This window comes from Nannobrachium achirus, assembly GCF_963921795.1.
Source record: "Nannobrachium achirus genome assembly, chromosome: 16".
In the NCBI taxonomy this organism is placed as follows: Eukaryota; Metazoa; Chordata; class Actinopteri; order Myctophiformes; family Myctophidae; genus Nannobrachium; species Nannobrachium achirus.
The window spans coordinates 23,293,231-23,306,655 of NC_137823.1; the positions used below are offsets into that span (position 1 = coordinate 23,293,231).

The 13,425-nt window shown below is 43.7% G+C and overlaps 1 protein-coding gene across 1 annotated transcript; it reads right to left on the reverse strand.

Annotated features, from left to right (window-relative positions):
* Window positions 1-2,300: 2,300 nt before the first annotated feature.
* LOC308300697 (vacuolar protein sorting-associated protein 4A-like) lies at window positions 2,301-3,608 on the reverse strand (the record flags this gene model as incomplete). Its single annotated transcript, XM_080744582.1, has 1 exon — window positions 2,301-3,608. One exon carries the CDS (start codon window positions 3,606-3,608, stop codon window positions 2,301-2,303), a length of 1,308 nt encoding a protein of 435 aa, XP_080600708.1.
* Between the last annotated feature and the right edge of the window lie 9,817 nt (window positions 3,609-13,425).

Below are 13,425 nucleotides of genomic sequence, written 5' to 3' on the forward strand. Positions count from 1 at the left end.
ATCCGGGTTGTAAGGCTGCACAACAGATAAGTGAAGCTTTTGATCGTGTGTGGGGTTGGCCTAACAGGGAATTATTAAATTATTATGGGAATCAGAAGTAGAGGTCAGCTCCATATATGGAGATCTAAGTGATGAACCTTCACTGTTGTCATGCTTCACGTGACATCACAATATCTATACTATAATTTTGCGAATGTCTGTCTGAGTGTCTGTCTGAAACAGCGTTTCTCCTCAGTGGCTGGAGCAATTGATCTGAAATCGCATCACTGGGGGGGCTGGGGGGGTAGCCATTAAACGAAACGGGTATTTCTTACATTGATGCTCCTATATATTATCATGCAAGCACCAGTTAAAGTTACTTTCCATCCCTCATATACTGTATGCACAGTGCACATCCCATAACCCACACACTGCACATCATTTTGGAGCTCATATCTTTGAACGGGTAAGAGCTAGTGTAATATAAATGGTAAGACGGAATTCAGTTCCCAGCGGATTCCTCGTGACTCAGTGCAACCACACTTGCACAAGGTGCAAATTCTGGGAAATTGCTCCTGTCTTGTTAGTGTGGTTGTCTATAGGGCAACACACTATTGTTATCGTTTCGAGTTTATGGAGGAACTTTTAGCCAATGAGGAAGCAGCATTCTCATGACATCACCTACGTATATGCAGCTTCCACATTGGCTAAAAGGAGTTTTTACTGCTTCTTCATTGGTTAAAAGTTCCTCCACAAACTTCTAAACATCACCTAAAGGGGATTCCAGACGGTACGCGGTCACCGCCTGCTAGTAATTCATTTTCAATGAGAGGCGGGCGGCTATTTCGTCCGCGCAGCGAAGTTTAGAGGCGGCGAGGCAAGCGGGCGCAGTCCCGTGAATATCCCCGCGAGCGTGCTCGTTTGTGCATGCGTACGCGGGCGGTGAGAGATGGATTGTGTTCATCTTTGTGAAACACAAACACACTCACTCTGCGAGTAAACGCTGCGCGGTATTTCACAAAGATGAACACAATCCATCTCTCGCCGCCTGCGTACGCATGCACAAACGAGCACGCTCGCGGGGGATTTCACTCGCCTCGCCGCCCCAAAACTTCGCTGCGCGGCTGAAAAAGCCGCCCGCCTCCCGTTGAAAATGAATTGCTAGGAGGCGGTGACCGCGTACCGTGTGCAATCCCCTTTATGCTGCTTTCTCATTGGCAAAAAAGTAACCCCATTGACTTAAATGGGGAAAATGCAAAAACAGCTAAGAAACTCGCAATTTCCCACTATTGCACCTTTCTAGTTTATAAAGTGTTCCTGATTTGATTACAATACATGTTGTAGTGTTTTGTCAGGGTTAGGGTTTATCAGTACTTTTGGATCACTACTGTTGTTTGTTTTTCAGTGTCTGATATAGGGAATCGTTATCACATGACTCTATGCCCTTCTGTGTTGCTGCTATACTCTTATTATGTAAACTCTCATCTGATTGTGGTTAAAAGATGCAGCTCCTTTGAGCTTTTGAGCCTTCTAAACCAGATAAACTGTGTTTTTCTTTTCCTAATATTGTAACATGTTGTTCTCGCTATATCATACCTTTCTTGATTTATTTTGTATTAAAATTATTATTTTTGATTTGCTATACATTATATCAAGTCCTTAAATTTCAAAGAAAAGTAACTGTTGAGTTTGATATTGACATTCATGTCGGAGTTTTATTTAGAATTGTGTAATTGCATGTGTTCAGGGATGCATGAATTAGGAAAACAACAGGAGATGGGGTATAGTTCCCGCCAGGGGCGTGCAGAGCGATTTGCAGAGGCAGGGGCTGGAATCTCAAAAGGGCACCTACACCCATATAGACCTACAAGAGCCGCAACAACTCACAGCCTGACCTAACAAATCCAGTAGCCTTGAATTACTGGTTATTATCAACGTAAGATTTGCAGTCAGGTCAAACCACAAGATGGTGAAAAAAAATCCTTCTGACTAAACAACTTAGTAGTTACTAAAGAAATAACATTATTATCCCACATGGAGCTTGTCGCCTCTGGATGAATCAGCACAACAAAGAGCAACACTATGACCGTTGGATGGATAGTTAATTGGTAGGCCTATCAGAATGTTTTTGAATCACAAATCAGAATTAGCTAAAGGTCAGCTGACCTCTTTACTTTCAGAGAGAGTTGTGTTCATTCTTGATTCTGATTTTGTGTTGTGTTCAACTACTGGTTCCATTTATTTTGTACACCCCTCAGAATCGTTGAAATTACAACAGGTTTGAGAGCCACTGAGCTACAGTATGTCTCGTCCTCTGTCGCTCAACCGTCCATTCCAAAGTCCTCCGTGAACTTCTTGAGCTTCAGCAGGTCTTCGTTGTTGACCGTGGGCCGTGTGGTGGACAGAGAGTGCTCCATGTCGGCCATGCGGACGATGGGCTCCAGCAGCTTGTCGCTCTGCACGTCGTTCCAGGTCATCTCCCTGGCCTCGGGGTCGCCGGGGGAGCACGGCGTCCACAGGTCGTCTGCCATCACCTGGCTGTTCCGCGGCGACGGCCCGCGCACCCGCTTGAAGTGCGTGGCCGACTGGACCTTCCGGACGGGCTGCATGAGGGCGTCGCGGACGATGATGCTGATGTCGGCGCCGGAGTAGCCGTCCGTCTTGCGCGCCAGCTGCCGGAAGTGGTCGTCGGTCAGGCTGTGCGGCGTGTTGCCCAGGTGTAGGCGGAACATCTGGGAGCGGGCCGGCTCCTCGGGCAGCGGGATGTGGATGCGGCGCTCGAACCGACGGCGGATGGCAGCGTCCAGCACCCAGGGGGTGTTGGTGGCGCCCAGCACCAGGATCCCGTCGGCGTCGTTGCCCACACCCTGCATCTGCACCAGGAACTCCGTCTTGATGCGGCGGGCGGCGTCGCTCTCGTTGTCGTTGCGTGAGCCGCACATGGAGTCCACCTCGTCGATGAAGATGATGGAGGGCTTGTGCTGGCGCGCCAGGTCGAACAGGTTCTTCACCAGCTTCTCGCTCTCCCCGAGCCACTTGGACACCAGGTCCGAGGAGGAGATGGAGAAGAAGGTGGAGTTGTTGGCCTCCGTGGCCACGGCCTTGGCCAGGTAGGACTTCCCTGTTCCCGGCGGGCCGAACAGCAGGATGCCTCGCCATGGGGTGCGCTTGCCCGTGAAGAGATGGGGGAATTTGATCGGCATGATCACGGCCTCCTTCAGGGCCTCCTTGGCCCCCTCCAGTCCGGCGACGTCGTTCCACTTAACGTTGGGCTTCTCCATCACAATGGCGCCCATGAGTTGCTCTTGCCGCTTCTTCTTCTCTTGGTCCTCCCCTCCGCTGTCGCTGTCACTCTTGTCGTTGCCCTGTGCCTCCTTCACACGTCTCCTGCTCTGTTTCTCTTTGCTCTCCAGGTAGTCTTTGAGCTTCTCCGCTCTGTCCAGGTACTGCGTGCACTTCCCTCGTATGCTGTGCTTCTGCTTGTCACATTTGATGTCGTATCTGATGGCGTGCAGGAAGTACTCCACGCCATGCTGGTAGAGGCGCAAGGCCTCCTCGTAGTTGTTTGCCTTGTCCTCCTCCGTGGCTCTGGTGATGAGGTCAATAGCCTTCTGCAACTTCGACATCATTTCATCTAACCGTTGTTGCCCCAGAACAAAATGTATTGACGGCAGATGAAAATGACCTGGTAAATGGGTAAGCTGTTTGTTATATAAGGGGACAGACGTGACATGGGCATGACGTAACACAGACGTAGCGTAAATAGGTACATGTACTCAATCAAGTAGCCTACTGTACGTACGTCTATACGTGGCTTTGCGTTTTTGCACCATGTGTTTTCCCAAGGGTTTTCCCATTGGATGACACACAGAAGTTAGGCGTAAGAGTTTTCCCATGAGGTTATAACTATACATCATGATGACATAATATAATAATTATATATAGTGCGAAAGATACCGCTCTCTTCACACAGGTGTGATTTTTTACTTATAGCTACTGGAGTATTTCAATACATTTACTTCTGCTCCACTACACGCAATTCCAAATATTATTGTACTTTTACTCCACAACAATTAATATTTGAAAACTTTATTTACTTTACTTTATAACATGGCAGCGTGGCGTGTTGTGAGCTTGTAGATCTGCTATTTTCAGAGCACAACACCTGAGGGCAACCAAACATAAAATTAATTAACGTTCTCCGTAATATTTAGTCTAGTTTTACCTTTTTCTTTTTTTAAATTGACAATCTATGTATTCATCATAGCTGAGTTTTTATTGCGTTTTTATTTAGTTTCCGCTTTTTCTCTCTCGAAAATAACACATTTCATCATAGTTTTAGTCTCCTCAGCTTTCACCAACACCATCCATGCGACAGTTCACTTGAGCTTATCATCCTCTCCTGTCCTTCTATCACATCATTCGCACATACCCAGCCTTTATTAACCCCTATAGGGTGAGTGGACAGTGGGTGTTACAGAGACCAGAGAGAGTGGTAAATGGTGCATTTATATAGCGCTTTTATCCAAAGCGCTTTACAGAGATTGTGCATTACATTCACCCATTCATACACCGGTGGCGGAGGAAACCATGCAAGGCACCAACCTGCTCACCGGGAGCAATGTGGGGTTCAAAGTCTTTAGGTTTATTACCCGGCTTGGTTGAATGCTTGATTCTGATTGGTCGAGCGCTGAAATCAGCGGTGAATTATGAGCGTATAATGACCGCTCCGCTCTATAATTCACCGCTGCCTAATCAAAGGCTCGCAGAGCAGCTGCTGCACTCAGGCTGCACGGCGTGGATTTCGTGCTGTATCCAACATGTCAGCCATGTAAACAAACACACAGCGACATTTACAACCAGACGTTGCTCTGAAGAATGTCTTTAAAAACATTTGAGGCGAGAAATAGACGACGCAGTAACAGAAATGGATTCTATTTGATCAGCACTTCCTTGTTTTCCAAGGCGACCGGGTTGCGCTCGGGGGGACGCACTTTCAGCCGTCTGTAAACAAGGAAACACTTTGTTTTGATTTTAGTTTTGAGTCAAATTATTAATTTTATGTATTAGCCGGGTAATAAGTGCAAGGTCTTGCTGCTTGGTCATTATGGCTTATATGGACACTTCGGGCTGATAATTCGCCTCGGCTCCGCCTCGGGGAATTATTACCCCGTCGTGTCCATATAAGCCATGATGACCGCGTAGCAAGACCTTATCGCATACATCAATACTGCAATGTAGAAGTAAGTACTCAGTTACAGTCTGAAATTTAAAATCTACTTGAGTAGAAATATACGAACATTATTTGAATCAAAATGTACTTTAAGGACGACTTTTGTTTTTTATAACAAGGGTTCATATTTTAGATTGTAATTAAAGAATATAAAATATAAGTGTTAAAATTATTTCATTTACTTTTTTCTATTGTTTTAGAGTTTTTTTATTTCAGTGGTTGGGGGCATGCGTACAAGTGGCATTTTACACAGAATAAGCCCATTCCTAAGATACAACGCAACCTTTCATGGTTGGATGTGACTTATGCGGGCTAGAAGTGTTACTGTAAATAGCAATAAAGAAACTGCTGGCTTATTGTGTTTAAAAAGACATAGCCACTTGTACGCATGCCCCCATGCGTACGCAATCCCCACATTATAGCACAGTAAACGCGATAAAACAATAGAACGAAGCAAATGAAAACATTTTAAAACTCACTTTTTCTTTTCTCTAATTACAATCTAAAATATGAACCCTTGTAAAAAAACAAAGTTGTCCTTTAAAGCACCAAAAGTAAAAGTACAATTTTTTTTGAAAATATCAGATCTACAAGCTCACAATGGGTCGCATCGGCATCGCGACACTAACATTTTCATTTATCTGGGTTCAAGTTATTGTCATATATATTCATACAAAGTATAAATACAGTGAAATGCTTGTGCTAGGAGCACTCTCAGCCTAAAGACACAGAGACCAACAAAAGCAACAGACAATGTGCTGGGGGGGGGGGGACTATTACTGAAACGGGTGGAGTGCGATTTGACGCTCCATTAAAGTTTTTTGGATGAGAGGAATGAGAACAGATTATTGGCGGGGTGGCTGCTGTCTTTAATGATGTTCTGAGATTTTTGTCTTACCGCGTGTGGTATAAATTGAGATGTGGCAGTTCTGTGCCAATGAGTTTAGCTTATGTCTTCACAGTCCTCTGAAGCTGTCTGCAATCCTGGGCAAACAGGTTACCGAACCACACTGTGATACAACCTGTCAGAACACTTTCTCGAATAAATGTAGTGGAGTAAAAGTACAATATTTGGATCCAAGATGTAGCGGAGTAGAAGTATTGGAAATTGGAAATACTCAAGTAAAGTACAAATAGCTCAGAATTGTAATTAATACGTTTACACCGCTGTGAAATGTGTTATTTATCTTTAATGCAGGCATACAAATGATAATATCTTTCCATTACTAACTAATCCCAGCCTTTATTAACCCTAAGGTGAGGTGAGGTGTTACAGAGACAGAGAGAGTGATGAGCTCATGCTGATGGCTCAGCTGCCGTAGTTAAAACTTGGCTGCCAAACACACAATGGCTTCAATGAAAACCTCAGCTGCGGGTGTTTATCCGGGGGGGCGCGAAGGAAACCAAAACATACATGCAAGAGTGGAACATGGTGACATTTGGCGGCTCACAGAATGGTGCCGTGATGGAGAGGCCTGCCCTGCATGCCTGTGTTCTGTCAGCCAAGTCCCTCCCCACACGGTTGGGGAAGTTCCTCATTGACGTGTGTGTGCTAAGACACTTTCAACCTGGTGTCTATGCTAACAAGCAGACATTTCAAAATAGCATACAAGTAGACCTACTGTATATAAAGGGTTTAAGTGGTCTCTCTCAATGTATATGATCATCTCAATCAATGCTATTTATTGAATTAAAATGCTGATCAAATGCTATTTTATAATTTCTCAACCAGATAACGCTATATGGGTATGAAGGGGGGAAAAATAGGCTATCCCCCTTGCAGCATTCGGGTCAGGGTTAGGCTTAGCATGATGGTACAGTTCACTGGTACAAGGTCTACTAAAAGGAGATCTTAGAAAAGACTAAGCTTATTTCCACAGGAAACCATTTAGGTATCTCATATAACATTGAATGACAGACTTACTACTAAATTACTACTAAAATGTTCTTCAGAGAAAGTTGTGTCCTGCCTGCACTCTTAAACCATTCTATTATACTTAGTCTTATTTTATTTTATTTTATTTTTTCATTACGATTCAGTATTATCAGTATTATCTTGTGTATATTGTATTGTTGCTGTGTCTCTGTGGAACATGTCCCGCCTACATTTAGCTGCTTGTACCCGTATGAGTGACTGCATGACAAATAAGCCCATCTTGATTCTTCTCTAAATCATTTAGATCATCAAGGATTATGGAGTTGTACGTATAATTCTCAATGAGGGTGTGCGTGCGTACATGCGTGCATGAGAGAGCATAATAAGCTTTAGAGATGGATATTCACTCAGACAGACTGGCAAATGCATAATATATAGTGGATGCAGAGATGATGACACAGCCCTCTAGAAATGACACACACACACACACACACACCGCCTGCCAAACAAACCCCTTGCTATTCCTCTGATGTTTTTAGTTTTCTTTTCTTTTTTTTTTCTTCTTCTCACAGTCACTTTGTAAATGCAATGGTCACTTTGTAAATGGTACGCTTTCAGATCCTGAACTCTGAGAAAGTAATACTAATAACGGAGCTATAAGGATCCATTTTGACACTTAGAGTTAAAATAATACTATTAGAATTTGACATCGCGTTTGCCATTGCAGACCCCAAGCATGCACGCACACGCACACACACACACACGCACGCACGCACGCACGCACGCACGCACACACGCACGCACGCACGCACACACACACACACACACACACACACACACACACACACACACACAGAGGCTGTCAGGCCTGAGTATGTGTTGATCCTCAGTAGTTATTTTGGGAGTCTGCAGCATGTCCTCCATCCCAGCTGTCGCTGCCAGACATCAAATCCCCCTCCCCTCTCTCTCTCTCTCTCTCTCTCTCTCTCTCTCTCTCTCTCTCTCTCTCTCTCTCTCTCTCTCTCTGTCCCTCTCCATTGCACACTCTCTCTCCCTCTTGATCCCTCTCTCCTTCACTCTCCTTCTATCCTTCACTCCACTGTTTTGGGTAAGCAACTTTTACACTCTTTAACAGTGCTGGCTTTGGTGTGGCTTTGAATGTGGCTTTGGTTATTTGATGTGTTTACCTCTGTTAGTTGGTCTTTGTCAAATTGATGGACATTTTAGTTGCAGGGTCAGTTTTTGGTACCAGTGTTTGTGAGTTTTGTTTCAGCTGAGTCACAATGACAACATATTATTTTACCATTGCCAATTATGATACAAAAAGGTATTTAAGTAAAAATGTATTCACAGTACATAGTGATAAAGACAATGTGGCAACAATTGCGTGAAAATAAAAAACTGTCAAAAACTGTTTGTGTACGTTGTAAAGTTCAGAATTCTAAAGTTTATTCTCTCCTTGGTTGATTGGTGATGGAAACCTTTTGAACTTACTTTTTACGTTATACAAACTTAGTTTAATGACCTGGCCGAAGATGTGTGATCTTGTTTATCGCTGTTTAAAGGTTATTTTCATAGCTAATCTGGATTCGAGGAAAGATGATACAAGAGGTTGAGCAAGGCTGTGGGCCTGGTTTATTCTGCTGTGACGTGTGTGGGGGTAGGGGGGGTTGTGAGCCTATACACACTACAGGGGTGCTTCCCTATACCTGGGGTCCCGGCCCCCCTTGGAGGGGGGGAGCCAAAGATCACAGGTGGGGGGGCGCGAGGTCTTGTCTGTTTGGAGATAGTCCAACGTTTTTAAACATGTTGCACAAGTATATATCAAAACTTGAATTGAATTGAATTGAATTGAATTGAATTGAATTGTGTTGGGGGGGGGGGGGGTGTAAGAAGGTGGGCTCTAAGGAAACTCTCTCTCTCTCTCTCTCTCTCTCTCTCTCTCACACACACACACACACACACACACACACACACACACACACACACACACACACACACACACCTACTCACACACATGCAGAACCTCAGAGGTGTTTTCCGAGAAAGCATTATGGATGCCGACAGCAGAGGTTGTGTGAGGTACAGTTTTGAGCTGAACGCGAATGAAAATAAAAGCCTGGCTGCCCCGAGGCTGGTTAATAACACTTTGACCATATTTAGACTCTCTCAGAATAGAACCCCACACAACAGGTGCTAAAACATAGAGGGGGAGGGGCTGCTCCACTGTGTGTGTGTGTGTGTGTGTGTGTGTGTGTGTGTGTGTGTGTGTGTGTGTGTGTGTGTGTGTGTGTGTGTGTGTGTGTGTGTGTGTGTGTGTGCCTGTATTAGCCTATTTGTAAGGCCCAGATGTCCTCACAAGTATATTGTCACTGTCGGGCAGAAACCTTGTATCTCCAAGTTTCAAAGTGTGTGTGTGTGTGTGTGTGTGTGTGTGTGTGTGTGTGTGTGTGTGTGTGTGTGTGTGTGTGTGTGTGTGTGTGTGTGTGTGTGTGTGTGTGTGTGTGTGTGTGCCTGTATTAGCCTATTTGTAAGGCCCAGATGTCCTCACAAGTATATTGTCACTGTGACTGTCGGGCAGAAACCTTGTATCTCCAAGTTTCAAATGTGTACGTTTTTTCGCAAAGTAAAGCCCTGCTTCATCATACAAGGCTGTTGCACAAAAGTAGTGAAAACAGCATATCGGCTGTTTTCACTAGCTTAAATCATTTTTTTTTAAATCATTAATACAAACAAACGGTTTTGAACATACAAGGTTTCCACCCGACAACGACGATATATAATTTTGGAAATAGACACTGTGAGGACCATTTTCCTGGTCCTCACATGAGAAGTGGTTGGATTATGGTTGAACACAAGTGCTTGGGGAGCAGGGCTGGACTGGGACATAAATTCGACCCTGGCATCTTGGCTCAGACCGGCCCCCCACAACTGGCGCAAACATCTACAAGCCCACAACGCGCCGAAGCTGCAACACGTTGTGGGCTTGTATCAGCATAGCATATTCACCCAAACTAACCACTGCCGGCTATCTTTCGTTTATCCTTCATGCCTTTTCAAGTAGTCACAGAATGTTTTCCTATTTTCGACCGAACCCTCCATCGATCACGCACACGCAAATGTGTTTGGGTGGGACTCCTGTACCACAGTAGCCTGTGATTGGGCTACTAGGCCGGTATTCAGATGATTGTAATTGTATACTCAAAGTGTCAATACGGCAATGTAAAAATACTCTGATACAAGTAAAAGTCTGGAATTGAAAATGTACTTGAGTAAAGCCCTTTGCACACAGGACAGTTGCGTTTTTTTTCGTTTGCGGCATGAATAAAACGCATTGGATTTGGTGTGCAAGGCTGTGCGGAATCGGCGCTGCGGATCCAAAAAGGAGTCATAAAAGGAGTGATGAGTTTTTTATCGCATGCGACAAGACGCACAAATCGAACTGGGTTCGATCGAGAAAAAAACGCACGCCGGCAGCCACTCGTCGCACGGCTAATTCGGAGCCGGTGTGCATGAGGTCATAGAGAATCATTGTTTTCTTTTCAAAAAATGATATTGTCCGTTTTATCCGTGCGGTTAAACGTGCCTGTGTGCAAAGGGCTTTAAAGTACAATAGTTGCATCAAAATGTACCAAAAGTAGAAATTACTCATTGTGCAGAATGTCCCATTTCACAAGTTTTCAAATGTATGAAGTGTGGAAAAAATAATTTGAAGATAGCAGATCTACAAGCTCACAATGCGTTGCATCGCGATGCAATTGTGAGTGGCGGTGCCAATGATGATGATGATGAAACTAGACTGCACTCTGTCATGCCAACTTGCGCATTGTGCAATCGTACTCGTGGCCATGTACTTGTTATTTATATCAGGTTGCACTTGTTGATGGTGACGTCACCAAGAATGCTGGTGCCTCATTGGCTGTTGATGGTTGCGTCACCAGTCATGCTGGTCCCTGATTGGCTACAGGCATAAACACAGACCGATACCCAACAGATACGCCACCGAACGCAGCACGCTCTGCTGACGCAAGTAATGACGTCACAGGATAGGGGGTCAAATTTTGATACAATGGAAAAACACTTGGAAAACCTACGTTATCAGTATTGGATACCATAGGCATAGGAAAACCCTTGGAAAAACACATGGACAGTTGGACACACGTATTGGAGCGGTTAGCAGCGCTCAAAAATACCTCAAAACTGCATGTACTTAAGTAGCCTACAATACTTACAATAGTTAGTCAATTAATTCGTAAATGTACTTAGTTACTTTACACCACTGGTTTGGGTTTATGTTTAGGATTAGATGGGATGGTTTTCGTGGTTGGGATTAGAGTTTTTCTGTATTTTGGCCTATAGCTGTGCGGTGATGTCACACACCGACAAATAGCCGATCTACAAGCTCACAATGTGTTGCAGTGCGACACGTTGTCAGCTTAATAGATCTGCAATTTTGGGGCTATTTTCAACTACATGCAATGCCTTCCTAAAAATGTTAATGTCCTCACACAAGTGTGTCAATACAAGTGTGTATTGTGTGCGTGTGTGGTGACAGCAACCAAAGGGCACTCAGCATCCAGACATCGATGGGCGGCTGAATGGTCTAATTCCAGCCTGATGAGACATTAGCATTAGACAGCAGCAGTCATCATGTCCCAACATGACTTTTAGAATAAACACACACACTGGATTTATTCCACATGCTGTCACAAGGAGAGACAAGTGGAAGTATGTGGATAAGATATGAAACATGGAAGCAGACACACACGCACGCACGCACGCACGCACACACACACACACACACACACACACACACACACACACACACACACACACACACACACACACATCTGCACAACTTGTTCAGAGGTGTACAGTAGTAAAGTAACTAAGTAGCCTACATTTACTTGTCAGTAGCCTACTTAAGTACAATTTTGAGGTAGGCCTACTTTACTTGAGTACTTCCACATTGAGTAGCCTACTTCCACATTGAGTACTTCCACATTCCAACATTCACATCAAATATCTAAATATTGAATCAAGCAAATTAAAATCTGTTCAGGGTGTTCATAAAAGCCTGAATAGACGATAAAATGAACAGAAGTTTTTTTTTTAAAGTGAAATAGGCCTATCCCTTTAAGCACTTTAGACCTATTTTATACCTAGGTTATTTGAAAATAGACTACAAGCTCACAACGCGTCGCATCGCAACGCGTTGTGGGCTTGTAAATCTGCTATTTTCAAACATTTTTTGCTTTAAACTAAATACACTTTGATACCAATACTTTCGTACTTTTACTCAAGTAAATTTTGAATTCCAGAATTAGGTCTACTTGTAACAGATTATTTCTATATTGCAATATTGATACTTTTACTGAAGTGAAACATTTGAGCACTTAGTTTTTCCACCGCTGCCAATGTTGACTTTTATTTTGAAAAGTAGGGACACTGCGACTGGAAGCCTTGTCGTTGCTTCGGCTAACTTAACCACCGTGAGTGGTGCTGCTGAGTGCTGACAGCATCTTGGTTGGAGAGAGAGAGGGGGGCTTAAATATCACTGGAATAAATGGAACTCCGCATCAAGACAGCATGTTCTAACTAGACTATTATATTTACGGCAGCAGAGGAGAAAATGGGACAGGAAATCTGCATATGCTGCGTGAGTGAGTTGTTAGCATTGTGAGAGGATTGATCCGAATCCATTTATTGTTGTACATCATGTCAATTACCTTTAGCATCCATAAACTTTAATGCACACTGCGTCATTTCAGCGCATGCTCGTTGTGTGTAGGCGTATCCCAGATCCGCATATGAATATAGATAAATGTATGAATGAATGAATGTCAGTTGTCATGGCATAAAGTAAATAATGCGAAAGTGCGAACAGGCGTGCATGTATGAGGATTACAGCAGGCTACTGTTATGTCTGTAGATTTAAACCCTGTCCCTGTTATTAACCTACAGGGGGACAGACAGATTGACATAGAGTTCACACACCCACCACAGGGCTTAGTACTTTGAATTCTGTTGTCCAAAAAATAAGCTGGAAATAAACTGGACCAAAGTAAAATTATTTATGGGCTTACTGTAACATTGTATTTGAGATCAGCGCCTGTGTTACCTGCATGCATGGCGAAATGCAGACAAATAATATAGCCTAATTAACAAACAGGTTTATTTAAACCAGTGGGCCTATTAGGCTAGCCCAACTTATAGCCAATATTTGTATAATTTGAATTACATGATAAAATAATAGTCATAATTCTGTAGTACTTGTTTTCTTTTCAAAGATAAGAGCAGATTTGTGCTGCATAACTCATAATTAATGTATAGTACA